Genomic DNA, 26,805 nt, shown 5'->3' on the forward strand with positions numbered 1-26,805 from the left:
ACTATTCAAGAAATAGCTATTGGGCACTTGCCAGGTGTGATTACTTGGAGAATACAAATATGTATAAGGCATAACCTCTTGAAGAACTAAATGACTCAGATATAAAGTGCAATATGATAACTAGCACATAACTTCTACAAGATATTTGAGAAATTCAATACCTAATGACTTTTGGCTTTAAAGAGGAAGTCAACATTAAACTGTGTCTTTAATAGTCGTAGCTGGTACATGTCAGATGTAAAGAGAACAACTTGAAAGCATGGAGAAAGAAAGGCATAAAATATATCTAAGGAATCAGCAAACAGCCTGTTGACTAAAGCATGGGAAGAAATGAAAACTGGTAGATAGCCTGGGGTAGAAGACTAGAGTTTTATTTTACAGTCTCTAGAACTTAAACTGGCAATAAAGTTATTTCCCAGGGAAATATGATCTAAATAGTGTTAAAGCACATGAATTTAATAGGATAAAATAAGCTCGTAATGAAGATAAAAAGTAACTTTACCAAGGTAGAGGCAGTGGAAAGGCAAAGAACAGATTCCAGCTTTAAAATGAAAGGAAGAACTAAGAGCACTTAGGGAATGCTGAATGTATGGGGCAGGAGACAAAAATGATTATAATCAAAGTTATGTCTATTCAAGTTAGCTTTAGAAATTATAAGTTATTTGGGAAAAGGAGTAAGTTGATAAGCATTAATGCATTAACACTGCTAGAAAATAATTTAAATCCATCATCACCATCACTTCATATACAAAAAGCATGAGATAAAAAAAAAGAGGATTAGTATTAGAGGTACTTCTGGTAATAATTATAGTATCCCCCAACCCCCTAGAAAAGAAAGAAAACTCCACAAACAAACCAGATATCCCAACTTAATGATTTTCCTAAAAATAAAAAACACATTTCACATTTAAATAAAAATGAACATTAGACAATATACTACTACAAAGTAACTAGATTCTAAAAGAGACTACAAAGCACTTATATGACCTAGCAAAGTAAAAAGTTGTTAGAAATGAATTATTAGTTAGTATGTCTCAAAAACTAGTAAGAGAACTTTTAATCAAAATCTCTTACATTTCAAGGCCATGTTTACTCTGAAGATTTTTCTATGAAAATAACTTCAAACAGAGTAAATATCCTGATTCCAAATGTATTATTATTAGCAGTATTAGCAGTAACCTTTAGATTTAAAATAAAATTAGATCCAGAAATTTACCAGTTAGTAGAAGTTTCATTCTTTGAGATTTTAAAGTTCAAATCAGCCATCCCTCCTACAGGTACTCTGTCACTCCCTGTAGTAAAATGTAGCAACTTCTTTTGAAGATCAAGAGGAAATCCAAGCACGACATCCCAAAAGTATCTAGAGAATACCAAAGGAAATTAACATCAAATGTCTTGACAAAAATCCTATAATAAAGTAATGTAAAGGAAGCTCTAAGGAAAGGACTTTCCTTAAGCATACATAATATCCTGAATTTCTGTAAAATTAAGGAATGGTGAGCTTCCATATACGTATTAGACTTTTGACTAACATTATAAAATAATATTTTTATAAAAGTATGTAAGTTCAGCAGTGGAGTACAGGAACCATTTTTCTCCTGCACAACTTTCAAGTCTTATTTTTCAACATAGTGCTATTAAACTTTTATTTATAAGGATAGCATCCATGAAATTCTAGGAGCAAAGTCATTTTTTTAAAAGTAAAATCTCTACACTTTTGTAGAAACTTGTTTATAGAATTTTCTCCCAAAGGGAGTGATTTCATATTAAAATTCTCATAGACTTTCCAGAGATAAAATAAAACTGTGGGACTCTCTAATATTTCGACTAACTTAATTGATTCAAAGATTGTAAGTTATGCAAATAAATGAACCACACTGTCTGCTGTTCCCTCTCCACATCCCCCACTGTCAGAAGTATAAAGAGCTCACTTTATAGTTAAGTCCGTTTTTGCATAGCCATCATACTGAGTACTTCTCTGCAGAGCATGCATATCCAGGTCAGGACTTCCACAGACCAAAATTTCAACCTCTTCTGGACGAAGCAGCTGCCAATAATTATTTATCAAAAACAATAATTAAAGAGTGATGGTTTTAAGTGAAATTGGAACTATTTTCACTGGATCAAATCACAAAAGTCATGATTTCTCATAGTAAATCAAACCATTTTTGTTGAAGAAAAATCTACTCTGGGTATATTTTTCCTACCAAGGCAAGATATTTTTGCTTCTGAAGTTTATAGATCTTGTAAAATAGTAATTAGCAGTTTGCCAGAAAAACAAGCAAATGACTTTGCACAAATCCAAATTACTCTTCTCCAAAACCCAGCATGAAGCTCCAACATCTACTGATCTGCCTAATATCCCATATCCTAATATCTCCTTCCAATATCCCGTAACACCTCCTGTGTGCACTGTAGAGTTTGGGTACTTGGTTATAGTCTGTCTTGTGTCTCTTGTTTTCTTGTTTTTTTCAACTTTCAGTTGGGTTAGTCTACCTCCTACAGAGATTAAAGCTCTAAAAACAGAGACCATGCTATGCTATTTAATTCTTATTTTCCCTCTGTCCACTCTCACAATTACCAGAGTGTAATAAACAAAACTTAACTAGAGCTCAATAAAGTGTTTCTCTTTCAAAGGTATTTTCGACAACAAACATATTACAAAGGTTTCTCTAAAACAAGCTGGCAATAATGTAAGCCACTTGCTTTTGCCCCAAAGCAACTTCTATAGTCCATTTCTCTCTCCGATGAAAAATAATTCAAATGAAAGACCTTACTCCAATCCCTCATAATGAAACTAAGGGAGATACAAATGGCATGATGAAGTGTGTGCTGGGTAGCTGGGGTGACCGAAAGGTATCTTATGATACTTCTGACATGGTATTCTAAATAGTAGCTGACCCATATTCACATGGCTAAGAAAAGTCAGACCAAACTGAGTCCACCACAACTCTAGAGATAAACTACTTGCTAAGGGTAAAAGGCAATGCAGAGTTGTTGAGGGACCCCTGAGGTAGCAGGAAGCAGCTATACATATGTTCCTTAATCATTAAGAAGTTGTAACTTTTGCCCTAGAGCTACATGTTAACTGCGTTGTGTGCCCTGTCCTTCAGTATTAAGATCCTGAGTCCATGGATCCCTTCATCCACTCTACTTGGAGAAAGTGTAAAGCTCTAAAAGACTTAGTAGAAGGGGAGAGAAAATGAACTCACTGGAGTGTTTTTCCCCTCTAAAGAATTAAGACTGAAATGAGAGAACTATTTTTGTTTATAGCTCTACTTTTAAAAAGTAGAAAATATTTTCTATTTTAAAAGCTTATCTACTAAAATATTTATTAATTATTTGTTAACATGATAGTACTACAAAACCTAACTGAAAGCTTGATTTAAAGTTATAAACTCACCATTAGGGCATGTGAAGCACACACACTATGAAATCCATAATAAAATGCAGCAAACTGCTTATAGATGGATTTGTTCAGAAGGAAGTCAGTATAAAGCTGTACATATTCTGAAAAGCAATTTTACATCTCTTAAATAGTAAAAGTAAATGGCAAATACTAATTCATTTTAATTAAAAAAGGTATTAACTTACCTTTTCTATTTTGATTGGTAACTGAAATTTTATCACCACCGGGCTTTAAATTATAGGACTTGATTATTCCAAATTCTTCTTGAAAAACCTGATGGGAGATGCCATTACACATATTAATATGGTTGATATAATAACATACTTTGGTGAACAGGTTTGTAAAATTTAAAAAGAACAGTTTGTTTCCCCTTCCTTCTAAACACATAAATTATAAAAGGCTAAGCTCTTGTAATATTTGTATTAAGAATGAGGGATCATAAAAGAATTATGGGGTTAAAAAATAGTGCCTTAACTTAACCCTGCCTAATACAGTTAAATACTTTAATGAAGTCCACAAAACTGTGTGGCCATCTAGATAATACACGGGTCCCTGGAGCTCTGCTGATCACTGTAATTTCCATTTCCCAAATACTGTGAAAGGAGTGGAAATGAGAGTTTTGGTCTGACTCATTAGTTTCTACTCCTAACTTCTAATGTTGAAGTTACAGGAGAGGCTTATTTTTAGAAACTAAAAAGCTCTGAGAAAGTAACCAACTCAAGGGGATATGTAATTGTCTAGAGAGTACCCTGAACCCTTAGTGAATTTCATTAAGCACTTTCATTGACTGCTCATCTACATGCCTACTTTATCAGGTTAAGGTCCTTTAAGACAGAGGATTGTATGTATTGGTTAATCCTTGTTCATCTTTTCTAACAGTGGGTATTTAATAACAAATTGCGCTGTTCATATATGAAATATATGATTAACAGATAACTACTTGCCCTTAATAGTACCTGAAATGTTGAATAGAAATCTTCTTCAACATTGCCTTCGTGTGATAAGAGTTCACTTAATCCATGGGCCAACTCCTATAAAAAGCAATCTGTTAATGACTTTTTCAATCGAATAGCATTAGCTAGGATAATTAAGTGGCTTTTCTATAGCTCATGCATATGTATATAAAGATCATATTTGACATGTATTTTCCAGGGCACAAAATGCTTAATGATTTCTACCATCCAGAGGCTAAGAAAAAAATCATTATAGGTCATAGATGGGGAAACTATCCAGTTCAAACTACAGGGGCATAACTCTGGGGTCTATTCTTGAGCAGCAAGCTAAGCATACCTCTAATGTAGTGTCCATCATAATTCACTGCTATCTGCCACATTACTGTTTATGAATTTGTAGTATTTCTCACTTTCAATTTATATTCCTACAAAAATCTGCTGATGTTTTAGGATTCATATTTTAAACATAAAACACACAGTTCATTCATGTGCATGCATGAATATACAGTTCATACATGTACAGTGCCCTCCTCTCCCAAGAAAAAGTTAAGTACGCTGAAAGAAACATTTTCTGGTTAGCCGGGAACGGTGGCTCATGCCTGTAATCCCAGCACTTTGGGAGGCCGAGGTGGGCAGATCACAAGGTCAGGAGTTCAAGACCAGCCTGGCCAACATGGTGAAACCCTGTCTCTACTAAAAATACAAAAAAAAAAAAAAAAAAAGGCCAGGTGTGGTGGCTCGCACCTGTAATCCCAGCTACTCGGGAGGCTGAGGCAGGAGAATTGCTTGGACCTGGGAGGTGGAGGTTGCAGTGAGCTGAGATCATTCCACTGCACTCCAGCCTGGACAACAGAGCAAGACTCTGTCTTGTGGGGGGGTGGTGCGGGGGAAAAGAAACATTTTCTGGCTGGGCGCAGTGGCTCATGCCTGTAATCCCAGCACTTTGGGAGGCCGAGGCAGGTGGATCACTTGAGGCCATGAGTTCGAGACCAGCCTGGCCAACAGCAAAACCCTGTCTCTGCTAAAAAAAAAAAAAAAAAAAAAAAAAATTAGCCGGGCGTGGTGGCACATGCCTAAAATCCCAGATACTCAGGAGGCTGAGGCACGAGAATCACTTGAACTCAGGAGGCAGAGGTTGCAGTGAGCCAAGGTGGAGCCACTGCACTCCAGCCTGGGTGACACAGTGAGATTCTGTCTCAAAAAAAAAAAAAGGATTTTCTTACATTATAAATGAAGTTATCCATAAATAAAGATTTAAAAATAGAAAAATTGATCCAATATTTCAAAATTTTCAATTTTTATGAAAAAATTAAAGTTTTATTTTAAATTATTAGAAAAAGGTAAATAATAGCATGATTAGAATGATTTTCTATATTTTACATAATAAATTTTCTATTCCTTTAAAACCACAAATTTTCATACAAATCTAGGCTGGCACAGATTTGATATAATTGTCATCATTTAAAAATTATTAATAAAAACTATCCCATTGTTCACATAAAGAAACTAAATTAAAGGGTTAAATAACTTATCCAAATTCACAGAGCTAGTAAGTGGCAGAGCCTGGATTTGAAAAAGCTTAGGAGCACTGCAAAGTGGGTGACATGTGTCTCTAAGGAAAGAAAAAGCTAGATGAAAAAAGGAGATGAGTTATAAAGGTAGAAGGAAACCATATTTAAAAGTAAGAATAGCATTAGGAGGAGAGAGACTGTGCAGGTAGAAAAAAGATGATTTAGCATTAAAGGACAAGATATTAATAACTTTATACTTACAGGCATAATTTGACATAAGTCGTCAACGGTAACACTGCAGATGCCTACTGGTATATTTTGATCACTAGGAATGATGGGAGGGCTCAATAATTTCTTGTAACAGCAGGGAGGGAAACGAATATCCAAGGTGATGCTGTTATAAACAGCTAGTCCCATAAGCTATGCATACTAAATGTTAAGCATTAACATAAAATCCATGACAACAAATGAGTTCTGAATTATGCATCAGTCTATTTTTTGCATACTTCTTTCAGATTTAACACTGACTTTCTAATTAGTATCACATATTTCCTTTCCCCTCTTTCACTTATTTCCCCTTTATTTTACATAATATAATTCCTTGATTACAAAAAGTCATGTAAAAAGGAGTGGTTTAGTTGCTAGTATTCAATGATTTCCCTAGAAAAGTTTATCTAAGATCACAACAGGCAGCAACTTAAGACTTGCCTGTAATTATTTTACAGAAAACATTTTCTAAATTTAAACAAAGACGCTGGCAATTTTATAAGCAGCAGCAATGGTTTATTCAGTAGATCTCACTGTAGAGTACTGATTTTGGAGATAGCCATTTTATTTATTTTAAAATTAAAAACAGACTATGTGTGAAGAAAAGAGCTAAACTGAATAAACATATAGATATAAACATGCTATTGATAAGCTAATAGAATAGGTAATTTCCAACAGTAAAACTTGAAAGACTTGTTACTTGGAGTTTCAGTGTCAAAGTTAAAAAGCTACAGATGTTACAAATTTTGCTCAGGATTATTTATTAGTTATATGGTGGAATGTAACTTATCCATTTATGGAAAGAGAGGTTTTAGATCAAATTTCATAATATTTCAACAGTCAATTATTATATAAAGTTATTAAGGAAGTAATTCATTTTATAGGCTCCTAAGGAAATCTAAACATACGAGCTGGGTAAATTACTGAAAATAACTTTTAAAAATTGGAAGACCACCAAAATTTCAATGTGCTAAGGTGTAATGAAGGCTGATAATAAGTCCTTATACTTCAAAATAATTGTATTAGAAACACAATACTGTCAGAACTACTAGAACAACACATCTTTGGTGAAATTTTAAAACTGGAGATATATATGAAACCAACTCTATTTTCTCAATGTTCATATACCTGTTATTTCTCAAATTTCAGTTCCCAACCCCTTACCTGACCACAATCCACTCTCATCTCACATTTCTGCTATATAGTATTATGCTTTTTACAGCATCAATTTAGCTTTCTATAGGTTTTATATCTGTGTGTGTGATAAACACACATAATAATGAGAGTAGCAATTATAATTTTTAGATTTAATTGTTTAACTTGAAATATAGAATATCTAAACATGTTTAATATGCTCTTTTGGGTAATGACTAAATAGAAACTAACATCTATTGCAAAAAAACAATGAGCAATTTCATGATTTTATGTATAGTATCACTTAAAAATATAACTAAGCTATAATACTTTATTGTAAATATTAGAGTCAAAATATCATCCAAATCTAAATTGTGATATGTGAATATAAAGCACGACAAACATATATGTATGAACATATAAATAGCTCATAGTACAGTGACAAGCATCAATGATTAGGCCCTTCAATGAAGATGAAACATTCAACAAATGATTACTGCAGATACTAGAATATAAACAGGAGTCTCAGAATTGTTAAGCGTTATTCTCTTTGTGGAATTTAGCACTTTGGACCTTTAGACACAACAATATATACAAAATTTCAAGTTGAGTTTACTATCTCAATGTGTAGTTTGTTCCCTACTACCCTTTCTTTTATTAATCTGGTCTCTCAGTTTCCATATATATGTCTCATAATTTATTCCAACAGACGTAACAAAGACAGACATTCAAAGATGCTCTTCATTCATTTTCTGATGGTATTTTCCATAACTTTCAGTGCGCTTGCTGCTGCTCTCTACCAAGCCCAGCACAATTTAGCCTTTTTTATTCTCACCATTCTCTCAGCTTATAATGTCCCACCACTCTCACCAGCCATATGTTAATCAAATGTAATTGTTCCATTTTTTAAATGTCTATCCTCTCTGGGAGAAACACATTGTATATTTTCCTTCTCAGAACTCCTTAGTACTTACTGCCATATGGTCATTTGACTCTGAGAACAGATTAAGAATTCCCCCCCACCCCTTTTAAACTTTCTTATCTCCAGTGCTTATTTATTTACTCTTCCCTCCTTTCTTCCACAAACAATTACATTTCTTGGAATCTAAAAAGCTAATGTAGAAGGCATCTTGTCCAATCTCCTACCCAATGCAGAAATGCCCTCTACAATATACCTGATAGGAATCATAGGATTGCAAATGGACTTATAAAATTTAAGAAAATACTACAAAATAATACTATATGCTTTAAATATTCCCATTCCATTCAATTTTTATGGATGCTTCCTTTATGTTTCAGGATTTGGAGGCATATTAAAGAGCTAGATTGAATTCCCCCAATTTCAATTCAGTAAACTGAGGGAAATGAGCACAAAGTGAAAGAACAGAAAAAAAATACTTCATTATAAATGGGAAATACTTTGATTTTTTTAAAAAAATGCCTTAAATTAGTGATAACTTCAATTGTATGTGAAATAGGAAAGAACCATTTTTATTTTCAGATAAGGTTTTCAGAAAAAATCAAACTCTCATTTCTTTCAATTAATTAAGTCTACTGACATATATTACACATAATGAAGATTACTGAAAATCTAATCGTACATTTGACAATAATATTTAATTTAGATAAAATGGCTAAAGAAAACAGTTTTCTAAAATACAGATAAAATCTTTAAAAATCTCTAATCTATTAGCACCTCCTAGTGGAAAGTTTAAAGGATACAATTCCAACCAATCGGAATTCAGAATAGTTATCACATTTAAAGCTGCTAAACCAATGGCAGTGTGAATCCTTGTGATATGTAAACATGCCTAAAAAAACACACAAATAATTTTATTATTAACATGATCGACTTAAAAAAATCAAAGTGGTAAACATGTACATGACATCTCATCTATTAGAAGCTAATCAATTCAACAATAATTCTGTTACAAACCATCTTTCAAGTTAAAAATTTTGGATTATTTATGGGACTATATATTTGCAAATCTCAGCAAATATAAATATATTTATTAAATATATAGGGAGAACATTTTATTTTCCTGAACCAAGGGTAGAAAGATAGAAACTAAATTAATCAGATAACTTTATAAAAAGTATAGTTTCGTAGATTATAAATTATGATCAAAATTAATTTTGGGGATATCTGGAGACTTCGATTTATCACTGTCATCCCTACTTCCCATCACATACACATATAGAAAAGAAAACTAAAGAATAAGGAAAACACTGAAAATTCTCCTTTGAAAAGTTTAACAGATAGTAAGGATTATACAGGTAGTTTCTGTAAAATAAAAAATTTCAAAGCCTTATTTTTTCTTAAAAAATTAATTCATGAATTCTTATTTATTAAAATGACCCATTAATGAAAGAGGCTTTAAATGTTACTATAGAGCAAACTATAGTTTTGTGTTTTAATTTCAAATGTTTTTTATTTCAATGACAAATTAAATTTTCATGCATTTGACTTATTCAGAAAAGATATGGATGTTTCCTCATAAATGTTTACTTTTAATCTTGATACATTTTGTGTAGGATTCCCAGTAAGAGAATCAACTGATCAACAATTCGGTCAAACGAGTTTTTAAAATGTAAATAACAGTCCTTAAACAATTATTCAACATTTATGATTGACAAAAAGTCTGTAAAATCATAGAAGAGGTTAAAAATAAGGGTGACTACTTGACTCTAACACTTATGAAGAAACACAGTTTATAAAAATTAGATTACATACTTACCATAATCTGGATGAAAAATTTGGCGAATTAGAAGAAGGAACCATTCTTTAGTCAAACCACCCATATCCAAACCAGCTTCCCCTACAAATGTAACTTTTAACTTCTTTTTCAAATCGGCTCTTTTCCGGGTTAGCTATTTGAAGACATTATACAGTAGAGGAGAACAAAGAGCAGTGAAAATAGAATTAACATTTTTAATTCTGGGAAATGTGTTAGGCAGTCTTTAACTTCTTTGCAATGCTACAAAACTCCATCCCTCCATTTATCCAATAAATCTGCCAGACACTGTGTGAGCTAGGTGTTTACTATGTCTTATAGATCAGGAAACAGAATTAGAGAGGTCAGGTACTTCACCCGAAGTATTACCTCCTGGTATCTACTGCCTTCAAATTTTTAATTTAGCACAATATAAGATAATTCATTTCTTTTTTTAAAAATCTCTCCTTCAATGCTAAACTTTAAAAAATCACATACTAGGGCTGGGTGTGGTAGCTTGAGCTGGCAATCCCAACTACTTGGGAGGCTGAGGTAGGAGGATGGCTTGAGACCCTGAGACCAGGAGTTTGAGGCAGCAGTGAGCTTTGATCGTACCACTATACTCCAGCCCGGGTGACAAAATAAAACTTGTCCCCAAAAAATAAAAAATAAAATAAATAAATAAATCACATAGCTGAATCAGCCATTATCTTCTAATAACCATATTAAGATCTAGCTGAAGGATTTTGTATGATAATACATGAAAATGCGATCAAAGTATGTTAGAACCTGTATAGATCCAATACACCCTGTAGGTCAGACCTCTAATTTTATAGTGTGTAGGGTCTGAGACCTGAAGAAGTTAAATGACTTGTTACACACATAACCAGGAACAAAGGTGGGTCTGGAATCTAGGTTATATACTAAGAAACATGAATTACTCATTTAAGTGTTCTACATCAAATCCTTTTCTAGGGAATTAACAAACTATTAATAAACATACAAACATGAATATAAGACAATTATGAATACAGATCTGATTTTAACTATGGTATCAAACTTTAAGGAAGCTTGGTATGCAACAAGATCTTCAAAAAAATTTAAGGAAGCACACTTATTGGCATACAGAAATAAAAACGTTTACTACGATTTTTATAATAAATCATATTATACAATTTTAAGCTTTAATTAATATCATTTTGGAATAAGTTATACCTCATCAAGTGAATCGCTAACCAGATGAGTCCGTCTTACTTTCATATTTAGAAATAACATATTCATATCAGGTCTCTGTCTTCGAGATACTTTATCCACCAGACTTTGCTAATTAAATAAGAAAGTAAACAGTTTTGCTTTTACTTAGACTATAATTTCATTTAAAACATTTAAACACTTTAGTAAAAATAACAATTATTATCTATGCCATTTCTTATATAAACAATTTTATAAAAATCAATTATACACATTTTGATTTGCGAAAATGGCTTATTATTATTTCATTTTGTAACAATGATAACCAAAGGGGATCCAAAGTAGAGGACCAAAAATAATTCACCTTCTATAACAAAAAATGTTGCATCAGTTTCCGTATGTCTCATCTCTTAAATAGCAAAGTTTTCTGTTTAATAAATACCAGTATAAAATGGGAACATTCAAAACAAGGTATACATTCCTGATGATAAACCTGGACTTAGTATTTTTTAGATATTGAATTTTCTTTAAAGGTACAATTTAGTCTACTTTACAAAAGTGACTTGTCAATATGTATCAAAGAGCATAACAACATTCATATGCTTTATCCCAATAATCCTTCCACTGAGAATTCTAACTTAGAACATATTTTATACAGTACAATGTTCATCACAGCATTATCTATAAAAACAAAACTTTAGAAATATCTTAAGTACATATCCAACTAATGAAAAAAATGATGGTCATGAAAACTATGTAAATAGTACAAGGAAGGTACACCTGAAGAAAGTAGGAAATAAAATTGTGTTTACAATACTATTTCAACTCTGTTGTCTTTTAAAGATAATATAGAACAAATATCAAAAGAAAATTTACTAAAATGTTAATGGCTTTGCTTGGGGGATAGAGATATGAGTGACTCAAAATTCTTTTGTCACCGTTTTTCAAAATATAAGCACTGAATAGGTAAAAAAAATATTTAAAAATATCTATAAGGAATATATGTCATTTGTCATATAAAATCCATATGCTTAAATATTTATCTAAATAGTCTTTATTAGACTATATCTTTTTTGGTAACAATGAAAACTATTTTGCAGATTAAAGATAAACATTTCAGACATTTTAAATACATGCAGCAATTTGCTTTAATAGATAAAATTTTAGTATCACGAATCTACAATTTAAGGCTACTTATGATTTTGAAGATTACTATAATAAAACACTAATTTGGAGCCTTCTCCATTTCTCCCATATACAGTGCTAAATGCTATTAACAGCCTTTTATTTCTGTGTCCTCACTTATCAAAGAAGTCTGCATTCCTAGCATAGTATCCTGTGTTACAGACTGTTTTTTCCTATCTTTTCCTATCTTTTGTTCCCAGTCTAGCTCTTGGGAAGCTGTCACATTGGAAATAACTAATAAACAAATTTATGCTAGGATGCTAATGGCAAACAAGATTAGTAGCTACTCCTCCCATCAGGAATTCATATTTACTGGAAAATGCTCCAAATGAAAAAATAACCCAACAATGATACAATTCTCGACAGTGTGACTGAGGAACTTATTTTAGGTTAGGAAACCAGTTTTGTATATTTAGATTGTACCATATAAGCTCTTGCTTACACTGACTATTTGTAAGATTGTCCTTGTGTCAAAATAGTCACCCGTCATTAATTCCAAGTGATATGGCAATTTATGAGTTAAAATGTTGGGAAACACCCATAAAAAACTGATAATGCCACTTAGCTCTCAATGTCAAGTGTCTACTCATTCATTTGCATGCTCTGTAGAAAACTTAGCCTGTTACAGAGTCTACACCTGCCATTCTCCTTCTTTAAAGTAGAAGAAAAATTCCACAAAAAGATATTTGATATCCTGTGAGTGACACAGAAAAAACTGTTTAGTCTTGCTAGTTTAATACAAACTAGCTCATTCTGTTATGTACAAAAGCACTGTAGATTTTGTCTTACAAATATAAAAAAATCATAGACCAAGGTGAAAAAATACTAAAAAGGCACATGACATTGTATGAGTACAACTAACAGAAAATGTCAGAATGAGTAGCTATACAGCTAATCATTGAGCCAATATCTACCCAAGATCAAGTAACAATTCTGGTGCTGAATATACCTGTTTAAACTCATTCTTCAGGGGGGTAGTGTGGCTTTGGAATTCCCTTGATGGGCATAGGCAATAAAATTTCTTCTAATATTCCCATATTCAGTATAAGATGACTTTGGGATGTCACCAGTTACTCAAATCTTTTGTCCTTCTCTGTGATAGAAAGAAATACTCACCTTCTGGGAACTGAATTACTGAAGAATAAACATTCTTATTTTTTATAGCATTTTGAAGTATTACAATTTATGCTTTAGGATTCTTTTTATACTCTTGAACAAGATGGAAATCATTTCTTTTTACTCTATATTTCTTTTTCAATTAAGAAGACCACAGCCAAGCTTCCCTCTTTTAAAATTGTGAGCAATCATGTAACACAAGCAGATGTTTGAAATACATAACCACTTAAACATATAGTTTAGAGCTCTAACAGAAAAACCTCACTGAATCTGATATTTATTAGATAAAGTACATTACTGTGCTGAGCTGAAACACAAGGGATAGGAAGTGGTAAGGACAGACTGAGAGATAACTTCATACTGCTCTACAATTTGCCTAAACTCAGTCTGATTGCTATCCCCAGCCTCTTTGGGTCTCCATGCATTTTGGTTTCCTAAGAACCAATAAAACATCTTTCACCTTCTTTGAGCATATTTCTCAGTTCTCTAAGACACACTTTTTGTTACATTTTCTAATTTTTCAGTTGTTTCTGATTTTCATAAAACCTAGAAAATGTTTCAGTAGTTTGAGTGGTTTGCCTAATGACACTCTGCCTCACCGCAGTTCTCAATGCTGTGCTGGTTATCTAAGGTTGGTGGTATGGTATCTGCAAAATGAGGTTCAACAAGCTCTCAGTAATTTGAATCTGTGAGAAGCATTTACTCTTCCTACTATATTTATAATATAATAAGAAGTTGATCAGAAGAAATGAGAGTTATCTTGTCTCCCAAATTGTAAATAGTTTTTAAGCACTTTTTGGGTGAGTATAACACGAATTTTGCTTTTAACATTCCTGATTATGCTAGAACAATTCACAAGACATTTAAATTATTTATTAAATTATTTGCTATATTGATTATAGTCAGCATAAATATGTTTTTATAGCTGACTTACCCTTGCGATGTTTATCATCTGTTGCTCTGAGTCTCTTTGAATAATGATTTTTTTTGCAGCTACAGAAATAACGAATGGGTACTGACAGAAGGAAAACCTGCTCAACAAGTGAAAAAAAGAAAAAGCAAAATGGTGTATTTTAAACAAAATTATACTAAGGGAATCTAAGGTACCCCTTGTAGCAATATAAAACATTACTTTTAGATTGTGTTTTACCATATACAAAATGATTGTATGTGTATAATTTCTTTTAATTCTCACAGCCATGTGAAGAATGTATGATTACTAGATGTGCAAACCTTTCTCTGCAGAAGCTACATCAAAGGTTCTGAATGTGTGCTAACCACTTACATTGTCTATACAAATAATTTCATTGTATATCATCACCTGTGAACAACATGGCCAACACCAGAACCAGGAGGGAGAAGTGTTGGTGAAGAAGTACAGAAAACCCAGGTGCTCAAAATTAATATAAGAATCCATCATTATATGGTGACTTCTGATGTGTGAGTTCCAGAAATGAAAAAATCTAACAATAACTACAGTATGTAAAAAGTAAAGTAATATATTTAAGGCCAATAAAAAGAAATCAGAAATGTATGTTACATTTAGTATATATTTAATGGTGTGGTAATAGGAAATGGTATGTATTTGTAATTACACATTATAATCAAAGGTTATGAAAATAACCCCTCCTGGGCTAGAACATTCTATGCTACACACAAAAGCCACAAACTACACAGAGATAAATGCATTTAGCCACTTCAGGAGTTAGACTGCCATTCAAAGTGACTACAATGAATCTAGCAGTTACAGCTGGAATCCCTCTGAGCATAGTCAGGTGGTACAACTGTGACCACTGAGAAAAAAGGCATTATTAGGAAAATGGATATAGCCTTAGTGTAAACTGAAAGTGAGATGGCTTTTACCATGGGACAAAATTGTTAATAAAAGTTAAGAGTTCTTCGGTACTGGTGTATAATTATTTTGAATCATTAATGCTAACAAAAATATTGAAAATAAAAAGAAAATACAATGAACTCAGTAAGATATATATTAGTTTTATTATGTACTTTAGGACAGGGGTTCTCAACCTTTCCCTTGTTATGCACAAGAGAAATGACACTTTGTGAATGACACACTGAAATGAACAGATGAGGCTGCTCATGGCCAGAGGTCACTTGCCATAGGGCTCCTGTTCCCCTCTAGGTTCAGGCTGGCTACCCAAGGGTTGATGGGATCCTAGGATTAAAACCCTAATGTAACTCATTCTTGGTACAGCAGTGTTGTGGCACAGTGGTTAGAGGAAGCTCTATATTAAAAGATGTTGTTGTCAGTGAAATATGCATAATAATTCTTGGCATTGTTTTGTGGTTGTATCTACAACACATTACAATTACATTAAAATGGAAGGAAATAGTATCTCTGCAAAATAAACGTTGCCAAGAAAATATCCATCTGGGACTAGGGTGCCCAGAACTTAAATTCTTATTCTTACTCAGTTCTGAGTGTTCAGATGTGAACTGAGATGTGTCCAGAAGGCCATTCTATGTTTCAGGCCAATTCTGATAAAGAGGGTCCCTGGAAAAGTTTAACCAATTTACAAACTAATCTGGGGTTTTGAGGTTACTTATATCCACACCGTATCTCTTTACTCAGATTCCTCTACAATTAAATGCAATCTCCTGAACATCTCATGACCTGAGGATAAATTATGTTTGGAATAGTCTTGCTAGTTTAATCCAAACTAGAAGTGTGGATATAAAGTGCAGTGTATTAAATAATTTGGTGACTGTTTTACAAATCTATTAATTATTATAACAAATAAGCTGTGGTAAAGGCCCTTTCTCTGTAACATCCACTCTTTTTATATTGCACCTAATGGACAACCACTTTTTCTTACAGAAGAAATGAGAAATGAATGTATGTGTGTGTCTGTGTGTGATCAATATATTAGATCAGGCATCTGCAAACCATGGGCCCGAGACAAATATAGCCTACAACCTGTTTTTGTAAATAAAGTCATTTGGGACACAGACATATCTATTCATTTACATCCTGTCTAAGGCTACTTTTGTGCTAAAATAGCAAAATAGAATCTGTCTAACCTATAGTGTTGAAAATATTCACCATCTAGTTCTTTACACAAAAAGTTTTGCTGACCCCTGTGCATAGAATAGTAAGAGATAAGAGACTGCATACTAAGATAGAACCTTTCCCTTCTTGAAAAGATGCTATTAACCAAACCAAAACCACATTAACATGTACATAAATTCAAAATGTAGCAGAAAAATACTTTAATATGGTATTTCAAGACTGTCTGAACTATATTTATACATTTATATGTAAACGTATGTGTAAACTTTATATAAACTTAAAATCTAGTCATTCTTTTGAATAGTATTCATTTAGGTGGATAATCAAAGGAACTTTTGTTCATACCTGTGAGAGTTTCCAAAGTTTTGCCAAGTATGATATTCTTCCATGAGATCAATGTGATCCAATGTAGAATTATAGAAATCAGTATAAGGAATAAGGGGAGGGTGAACTAAACTGTTTGCAGTATCTGTAAAGATAAATTCTAACATAAAGACTTTTTCTAACATGTACAAGATTCATTCTAATAATAAAAACATCATTTTAATGTCTACAAGACAGCCTTGACCTAGAAACTCCTATTTTAAATAAATGTAGCTCCAAATGAAAAGGGTAATTTAAAAATTGTGGTTAAAATGCAGCCAATAGTTTCTTGCTTAAAAAAAAAAACTTGTGGTGAGGATTATAATAATATTAAAGGGAATATGCAGATGGCCATTTACTCCTATTTCTGTGTGTTCTCTCCTAGGGTCCTAGCTAATATGCAATTAATTGCCATAATACAGAACACTGTTCACTAAAAGACATAAAGCTTTTTTCATGCTTATAAATTATGAAATCTATTATCAAAGTAGAAAATAAATTACAACTCTTTCCTTCACAGAAATGGTTTAAAATTTAAGAATGCCTCTATAGTCTTTTGAAATCCTTAAGAAATATCCCTAATATGTAACAAAAAAAAAGTAAAAAAATGATAGAATAATAAAAACCTACTAAGTAAAGCCAACACTTTAGTGGCTGATGGAATCCACCAGGAACACTTTGTTATAGGTGGAAATTCTTCAGGCTTTGCAGGAAACAACCGTAAAGAAATAAATTGCAGCAATCTCTCTACCAATTGTTTGAACCTCTTCTGGGACAATCTGGTAAAGATTTCAAAATAATTGCAATCAAAATTCACATTTTCTATTTCCAAAATTAACTGTTAGATATTAAACTACATCCTAAGCCACAAAATTTTAGACTATTCCCCCAAATTCTATTTCTTAAATTGCCAAACATTTGAAAAGATACAAAATCTTACCTTGAATACTGTCTTAGTTAAATGAGAAATAAACACCAAAATTACTATAAAGTTAGTAACAAACATTTTAAAGACTTTCAATATTCAGTCTTCATTATTCACAGATTATGTATTTCCAAATTTGCCTACTTGGTAAAATTTAATTGTTAATCCCCAAATCAATACTTGTGTTTTCATGGTCATTTGGGGACATGTGAAAAATGTTAGTCTCCTGACATGCACATTCCCAGCTGAGGGCAAAGTGATGTTCTGCCTTGTTTTAGCTCAATATGCTCTCTTTGCAAGTGTCCTTTATGCAATCCATTTAGCTTCATGTTTTTCACATTTGGTGCTTTTTGTTGGTGATTTTGCAATTTCAAAATGGCCAAGTGTAGTGCTAAAATGCTGTCTAGTGTTCCTAACAAGAAGGTTGTGATGTGCCCTACAGAGAAAATATGTATGTTAGAGAAGCTTCATTCAGGCATGAGTTATAGTGCTGCTAGCCATGAGTTCAATGATAATGAATCAATGACTTCTATTAAATGAAGTGTGTCTTTAAAAAAAACACTCATAAAGCAAAGTTATATATTGATTGGCTGACAAAAATGTGATCAGAGGCTCACAGGAACCTAACCCTGTATTTCCCCTTGAAGCAATGGTTCTGTATTTATTAATTCCATGTTTGTGGTGACATTATAGAATATAACTACTATGAATAATGATAATTTACTGCATTTAAAATTTCTTTTGGAAATATTTTGCCTTTCTACTTTTATCAGTCATGGAGAAGTCATTGTTCATGTGGGTATAGTTCTGTGAAAAAAGTATTATGCTTTTACAAATTGATATTGATGGCTAGCCTATATTTTACAATGACATTTTTAGGTAAGGAGAAAGTGCCATTTAAATAATGGTGAAATTTATGAATTTACAAATAGAAAATAAAAAGACATACATTAAAATAGTAGTGTCCGAGCAAATCCGGTCACCATCTTTGAGATATATAAAAAACCAATAATAGGAATGTGCTATATAAAAAGTGAAGGCAGTAGACAGAAATTCTCAACAGCTTGTGCAAACAAATTGGTTACTTACATTAAAAACAGATTTTTAATTATCCTTTATGTAGTACTAAAGTAGATTTTTGTAACTGGCTTTTGAAGCATTGTGAATATAAGCACCATTTCTAAAGACCTGAAAATATTTAAACATATTTTATTGTAAAATTACTAATACCAAACTTAAAACTGTGAGACTATAAAAGTTCTTAATATCATAGAATGATTTACTTTTTAAACCAGTGAACTAGGAAATGATGGTCAGCTTCCACTAAGGTAGCTATCTGTCGTAGCAAGTGAGCATAGATGACATACGTAGATGTGTTATTAAACTGAGGATTCTGAAAAAGATATTAAAGATAATTGTGTTAAAATTCCGTTAACACGTAAAAGGAAAGACACTAAGCTTAATAAGTAAGTGGTAAATTCAGGAAACAAAATTTGAGATTATAAAATAACAATAACCTATTTGTTATTTAATTAACAGAGACTTTCATTTACACTGCGGCTATACAGTGAAAAGAGCATGGGCTTTGGAGTTAAGACAGATCTGGGTCTGAGGGCTAATTCTACCACTTACTAGCCATATGCCCTTAGGCATGTTCCTTATACTTTGATTCTCAATGTCCTCATCTGTAAAATGGGAATGATATTCTCTATCTTAAGGGTTGTTTTGAGTATCGAAAAAGAGAATATATATAAAGCACCTTCATAAAAAGTGCCTTCATAAACGGTACCAACCACTATCATCCAATTAAAAGCAAAAAACCTGGGTGTTCCTTGACTAAAAGCTAGAAAAATGAAGTAAAAGCTGGTTGTGAAACTTTTGCCATTGTAAAATGAGTTAGCCTCATATATCACAAAGAACAAGGGGAGAACCACATACAGCTTCTGACAACTTTTAAATGATAAAGGGACACTGAAGGAATACTTGTAAACCAAGAAAAACCTTCAGTTATGTTTGCAAAATCTAAAATTCTAGCACAGTCCAGCACATCATGGAAAAAATAAATATTATTGAAAAAAACCTCCTGAAATTGTGAAAAATAAGAGAGCACCATGTGTTTTTCGAAACTGACTTATTGACAGAACAACTCAAAATCTGGGACTGACCTCAGTTGATAACTTCATCTGGTAATGGCTCTTGAGAAGAACAAAATATGAGCAGAGCTTACGGCTGACCAATATACTCACCTAAAATCTGAGCTTCATGTCATCTTTCTAGCTTTTACTATCTCTACATATGTTTATTCTTGAGTTTTGGCTCTTTCTCCTCTTACCTCTCTATTTTCCCTCCTTACATTTCTCTTCTTAACTACCTCTTGGTCATTTCCCCCCTCTTTTCCACTATTTCCTCTTTCCTCACTTTCTTTATCCCTACCCTGTATATGTTCTTTCATTAGACATATTGATATTATAATATCATAATATTGTACTAAACACTATACTTATTTAATAGAGTTTTCCTTACTTTTAAATGAGATAATATACATGGACAACTTTTATAAATTGTAAGGAATAATGCAAATGTATTAATAGTATGCTAGCTATGGTAATAATGTATTTCTTCCTCAAAAAATAATAAAAAGTAAAAATTGCTTTTCATTTGTCTGGATCTTAATTTCTTTTTGTATCTATTAATCTGTATCTATCAAGAAGAAAAAGTTCATCATCTTTGCTTTATAACAAATTAAAAAAAAACTTTTATCTTTCTGTAAGAATTCTAATTGAAGTTATTGAAAAATACATAGTGAAGTGAAAAACCTACTAGATGGGAAAATAAAAGAAAATCCTGAAGCCTGTTAAAACTAGTTACAAGAAAGAGGTTTGAATGGAGGAGGAAGAAGTGCTTCCATTCTGTTTGTTCCTGAATACTCTGGCAGGAGCTAAATCAAATTTTAATCTCACATGTAATTTAGCTTCTTATTATTTATTTGTTATGGCTTTAATCTTATTTTTCTTACTTTTTAAAATCTTACTAATCTTTTAATCTTACTAATCTTACTTTTTAAAAAATATTCTGGTTACAGGTAACTATAATTCTAAAAAGAATCAATAATGTTGCCCAAAATGATATTTAATATTTAATATCATTTCACATATACATGTAGAGATTGAGATCTGACTTAGACAACTTCAACTAAGTTCTGGTTCTCTTACCTGTAAAAGTATAAAATATGCTCTAAGATCATCTTTTGTTCGTGGACTGAAAAAGAAACAAGAATAATTTATTATAGATGAATGTTTAATCTCATAGCATCTAATGAAAAAGACCAATAAACTTTTCTATGAAGATTGAGTTGAAAAAAGCCAAAAACTAGGATTAAATTAATACGCATTATTATTGAGACAGTCCATAATACGCTGAAAATACAAGTGCTTCTGTGCCTCTCCTAGGCTGATTCTGAAGATAACTAAAGACTGAGCTAACTAGGCTATAACATTTTGTGAGGTAAATATGATTAACTCTGGAAGTAGTTAGGAGTGTAATAAAAAAAAAATCAGTTTTAGAATACTTATGTTTTTGTTTTAATAAAGGATAATCTTTACTTAAGAACATTTATGTATTAAAGAAAGAAAATATGCTTGTGTTTCTAGGTTCATTCCTAAAGTGACATAGAAATGTCTGTAAATCAAATCATACTTTAAATACATCCAGTATGCTTCTAACGGAAAGAACCATGAAAAAAGTAATTTCTTCCATCTTAATATGAATTCTCATAGTCTCAGATTTGACCAAGAGCTTTTGTTATTCTCAAGGCTAATGAGTGTTTCTTGCCTGCTGAAGATCTATTTGGTACATCACAGATATCTGGAAGTAACTTCTTCAATTGAAAATGGTTCACCTCTATGACAACCAGATGCAATTCATGATTCCTAACTGGGTCCTGGATTGAAAAACAAAACCCAGATATTAAAGCTTTTGTTATTCTCTATGCTGACGAGTGTTTCTTTCTTGCCTGCTCAAGATCTATTTGTATATATCACCTATTCCTCCAAGTCCTTTCCTATCCTACCTAGAGCTTCATAATCTTGGCAAGGTCATTTATGCCTGCATAAATTATCAGGCATGCACAATAAATTGTATGAGTAGGTTTGATTTCTTAGAATTTTTTAAATGATATTTTTACTATAATATTCAGGAAGCAGCTAACTCCCAGTTTGGCCTTAACCCTTCAGTCCTCAGACACTTAACTGAGATGTAACAGGGGTTTCTTCTTTTTGAGGCTAGTAACTGATTTTCTGAAATGTGAGATACAGGAAAATATAATACAAAAAGGTCAATTTTCTTATAATAAGCAAGAGTTTCTAACAGAAAATCAGGCAAATCTGCAATAAAAAATGGCAAAACTATGTGGAAAACTTATAAAAGGATAAATAAAAATAGCAACAAATGATAAAATGTTAAGCTTATTAGTATTAAGGAAAAGTACATAAAAATGAGATCCACTTTTCATTTATTAAATTAGGCCAAGTTTTGTTAAAAGAAGATACCAATGAAGTCTCTGGCTCTCTGCTGTTAGAAGTATACATTATCATAACTGCTTTGTAAATAAATCTGACAAAATGTATTAAGTGTCTTAAAATGTTTATACTCTGATGCAGTAATTATATTTCTAAAAAAATTTTTACATAAATGCTCAGAAGATTTTTGTACAAAATGTTCACTGTGGAATTATTCACATAAACAACCATTCTTGGAGAATGGTTAGGTAAATTACAGTACATTCCTATTCTAAGTTATTAGTCAGACATTAAATGTGTGGTTTAAGAAGGAAAATGCAAACAAATTACTAGAGTAATAAACTAAGAAAAAGACCATTAAGTTAAAAGTCACATGAAACTATACAGTATGATTTTAATTGTTTTTAAAAGATGACTAGAAAAACACTGTAGAATGTTAACATTTTTTACTTTCTTCTTTTTTTGAGACAGTCTCGCTCTATTGATTCTGAAATTTATGTTACAGATAGAAAACACAGACATACATTAAAATAGTAGTGTCCAAGCAAATCCAGTCACTATCTTTGAGATATATAAAAAACCAATAATAGGAATGTGCTATATAAAAAGTGAAGGCAGTAGACAGAAATTCTCAACAGCTCAACAGGCTGGAGTGCAGTGGCATGATCTTGGCTCACTGCAACCTCTGCCTCCAGGATTCAAACGATTCTCCTGCCTCAGCCTCCTGAGCAAGCTGGGATTACAGGACTGTGCAACCAAGCCTGGCTAATTTTTGTATTTTTAGTAGAAATGGGGTTTCACCATGTTGGCCAGACTGATACTTTCTTCTTTATACTTCTCTGCCTTCTCTATATTTTCTATAATAAGCATGAATTTCTTTCAAAATCAGAACAATTAAAATATTATTAAAATATATATGGTACATGTAACATTACATTTAAGAATTCTACTTAGGTATTACTTTTAAACTAGACTTGGCATTTCTTTGGCTTTAATAGAAGTTATTATTTAAATAATATACTTTTAATATAAATTTAAATATGTATTTTTAAAAGTACATTTTTATATTATGCATATTCATGGTTCAAAACATTACCAATTAAATTGCCCATGATTCCTTATATAAGAATCTAATATTTAGTTCTGAGAGAAAAAATATTTTAGTAGCTGGCCTTAGGTGTCCCCATATCAGAAATAAGAAAAATTTCACTCTGGCTACCAGGAAGCCCAAGGCTAAATTTAATGCTCATTATTTCAGTTAGGTTACTGATGTAAGTACCCAATCCATTTTTGTAAAGCATATATATCTGCATAGAAAAAACTTTACACACAATTTAAATGAATTCACAGATCTTTTTATGCCCATCTATAGATCCTACTGAGAGATCACAAATCTCAAGTTATACAGCTTTGTTGTAAATGGCTTATAATTCTTTTCTCATCTATGTTATTATAACTCAACTAAAATGTTTTCTGAGAGTAAAATACATACACATATGTTAAAGATATATGATGTGTAAGTTAGACATCTATACTGATTAGCTAAATATTGAAAATATTAGTTTACCCTTTCCATTCTCGTAACAGGCTGTTAATGATTCCCTTTAATACTGTCTTCTGAATGTCTTGAGGCTGTAGGCAAAAGAAAACAGTAAGGTAATTAGGATTACCTACTTAGGTGATGTGTATATATTAATTATATTTACAGATCTGTTTCAATAGTTAAAATCAGACTTGATGACTCAGGACTGACACTTAATAGTAGTACTGACTTTACATTTAAGAACTCTAGAGAGCATCAATGACATAAGATTACAATGAGCATATCCCTGGTATGTGTAGCGTACAACACGCACAAACATATATGGTGGTGGTTGATGACCAACAGAATTTTTATATAACTGGAAAACAATTTCACTTTCCTTGACCTGACAGGACAGAGTAATGAACATGAATCCTAGAGTAACATGTTTATTAACATAATATTACCATTCTAGTTTAATAATCCAAATACTAAAAATCTTATTTACTATCAAACATCCCAAGAATAAATGAAAATAAAATACATCTAGGTAACACTTTATAAGAGAATAGAAGCTTCATTAACAAGAAACTTCAAATAATCAGTAAAATTTGTGTCATGTTATATGAAAGAAGCAAATGCCAATACACGTATATTATGTTTTTATTTAAAACCACAACCATTACTTCCAAGACATGTCTATCAGCACTCATTCAGCCTAGCTCTTATGTCATATCCCATATACATATATATTTAATATAGCATTCCTTTCTCTTCCTCTGCTTACAGTAACCCTGCACACCCAGAGAGTACCCCTGCTCAACCACTTAGTGTTTGCCCCTGAGCAACAAAAGCTGTAGGAGAAAAACCAAACAAATGTGCTGACTGGACATACTTTAAGTTTATGACCACAAATCTCAAAAGGACACTCAATACCACTGACAGTCCCACAACATTTCTATAGTTCACTTACTTCTCTACACTTCAAGACAACTATATTTCAAACCTTCTTATTCCTCAAATCTTTAACACCTCCTTCCCAGCATCATTCCTAGCTATGACCTTGCTACACACTTGGCATCTGCGTTGGACCTGCAGGGGTTTTCATCCCCTCCCCATCCTGAGCAGCCTCTTTGCTAGGATCAAGATGACCACACCCCAGCTAAGGACAAAGGCCTCACAGGTGCTCATTGTCCACCTGCAGGCAGGTGCTCCCCAGAACTTCAAGAAGACGGTTCTCACTCCTCTCGCCCTTTGCCTTCATTGAGAAATCTAGCCACAGCTCGACACAGGGACGGAGAAAGAAGCCAGCAACAGGATGGGGCAAGCAGCTGTGTGGCTCAAACGCTGGCCTTCCTGGCCAAGTCCCCTGTTTGGCACTCCTCCCCGGATGCCCGCGGTGGTGGCATTGTGCCATATCCTGCCTGCCTGGGCTCTGGCCTCTGCTCTGTCCTCCCTCTTGCTCTGTCCGCCTCGTTTCTGAGAAGCCTAGCGGCTTCTTAGTCTGGCTCAATGTCTTCAACAAAGACTTCCCAGTCCATCAGGGAGAAACTTCGTGGGGGTCCGTGTCATGATTGTTTCCCTCTCCAAACCTGTTTCTGGATGATTGGGCAGGTGCGGTGATCCTGGAGCTCTGGGCTTCCATAGGTGTGTGGGACAGGGAAGCTTTCTGGGTCTCAGATGCACCCAGATAAGAGATTCACTGTCCCAATGTAAATTCTACCAATTTGCCTGCAACTGCACTTGATCAAGGCCAACCCCTTCATTTGAGTCCTACATCCCATCCCCTCTCATAACCTTGTCAAGGACGTGGTTATTAAAGTTTTTTCTTATCTCGCCTGTATCATCCCTTTCTCCCTCTCTACTAAAACATTCCTATCAGTATAACAACACAGACTAACATCACTGGCACTGATTTGCCATCCTTCTCCACTTTGCTCTATGCCCTCAGAAGCCAATTCTGAAGGACTGTATCAACTAGACTCCTTTGCCTTCTTATTGGGGTTAGCTAATAGAAAGACTAGCAGAAAAGAAAAGAGAGTGAAGTTGGGGTACTTGTTCCCTCAGGTCCCCACCTGCAGGGTCACCATGGGATGGTTGTCATGGGTCGGTGGTGTCCCTAGAGTGAAAGTCTCATCTCCTGTAAAGCAGCCCTCTCACCCATGGTTCATCTCTAGATTCTCCCCTGGGCACTGTGCTGTCCTTAGGGTCTCACTTACTCTGCTAACAACTTTGTAAATAACCCAATTTACCAATTTGAGTGTGTTGTCTGTTTACTACCAGGACCCTGACTGATGTATTGGCTTTATTTAAAACATCTCGTTTGGGCCATCTTCTAGCTACCACCTCATTTCTCTGCTTCCCTTTATAGTGAAAGCTCTCAAGAATTATCTGTACTATCTCTTCTCATTGTCTGTCAATTCATTCCAAATAGGCGTATTAAAGTCTTACTAGACTTTTATTAAAGTCATCAATTATCTATAGCTTATGAAAGACAATGGTCAATTCTCTGTCCAAACCTTACAAAATGTCTCAGCAACATCTGACAAGGTGGACTACTCTTTTCCTTTTTAAACACTTTGATCTCTCCTTCGCAAATACCTTATTCATCTAATTAAATGGCAACAGCATCCACTCAGTTTCCTGTCTTTCTTGCCTTTGAGTGCCACATCTAATGTACTGGAAGTTTTACTAGCTCTACTCCATAATATATGAGTCTGAACATTTCTATTTTCATTGCCAAAATTGCTAATCCAAATATCAACTTTTGCTTCAACTACCACAAGGCCTTCCTAACTCCTTTCTCTTGACACACTACAGACCATTTTCTGCTAAGCATCTCGAGAGATCTTTCTTAACTATAAATGATCCCTGCTTAAAACACTCAATGACTTTCTATTACAATACAATTAAACTCACATGGCCATATGCAGGCTCATCTCTTACCAACCTAGTCTTCTCCTTTCT

At 33.1% G+C, this 26,805-nt stretch overlaps 1 protein-coding gene across 2 annotated transcripts in view; it reads right to left on the minus strand.

The window, feature by feature from the left end:
• The window catches only part of HECTD2 (HECT domain E3 ubiquitin protein ligase 2), a 112,046-nt gene that overhangs the window by 12,516 nt on the left and 72,725 nt on the right, over positions 1 to 26,805 (minus strand). Inside the window, exons 6-20 of one of the 2 annotated variants that reach the window (XM_030809272.1) lie at positions 23,884 to 23,948; positions 21,012 to 21,057; positions 19,083 to 19,192; positions 17,505 to 17,653; positions 16,857 to 16,980; positions 14,415 to 14,511; positions 11,204 to 11,311; positions 10,013 to 10,145; positions 8,997 to 9,085; positions 6,135 to 6,293; positions 4,366 to 4,440; positions 3,595 to 3,682; positions 3,404 to 3,510; positions 1,932 to 2,047; positions 1,217 to 1,360 (exon numbers count right to left, since the gene is read on the minus strand). In XM_030809272.1, the coding sequence (XP_030665132.1) occupies positions 1,217 to 1,360; positions 1,932 to 2,047; positions 3,404 to 3,510; positions 3,595 to 3,682; positions 4,366 to 4,440; positions 6,135 to 6,293; positions 8,997 to 9,085; positions 10,013 to 10,145; positions 11,204 to 11,311; positions 14,415 to 14,511; positions 16,857 to 16,980; positions 17,505 to 17,653; positions 19,083 to 19,192; positions 21,012 to 21,057; positions 23,884 to 23,948 (1,610 nt within the window). Of the gene's footprint in view, positions 1 to 1,216; positions 1,361 to 1,931; positions 2,048 to 3,403; positions 3,511 to 3,594; positions 3,683 to 4,365; positions 4,441 to 6,134; positions 6,294 to 8,996; positions 9,086 to 10,012; positions 10,146 to 11,203; positions 11,312 to 14,414; positions 14,512 to 16,856; positions 16,996 to 17,504; positions 17,654 to 19,082; positions 19,193 to 21,011; positions 21,058 to 23,883; positions 23,949 to 26,805 lie in introns of both variants that reach the window. The other variant, XM_030809271.1, reaches the window with a different exon arrangement.

Source organism: Nomascus leucogenys, chromosome 3, assembly GCF_006542625.1.
Source record: "Nomascus leucogenys isolate Asia chromosome 3, Asia_NLE_v1, whole genome shotgun sequence".
Classification (NCBI taxonomy): Eukaryota; Metazoa; Chordata; class Mammalia; order Primates; family Hylobatidae; genus Nomascus; species Nomascus leucogenys.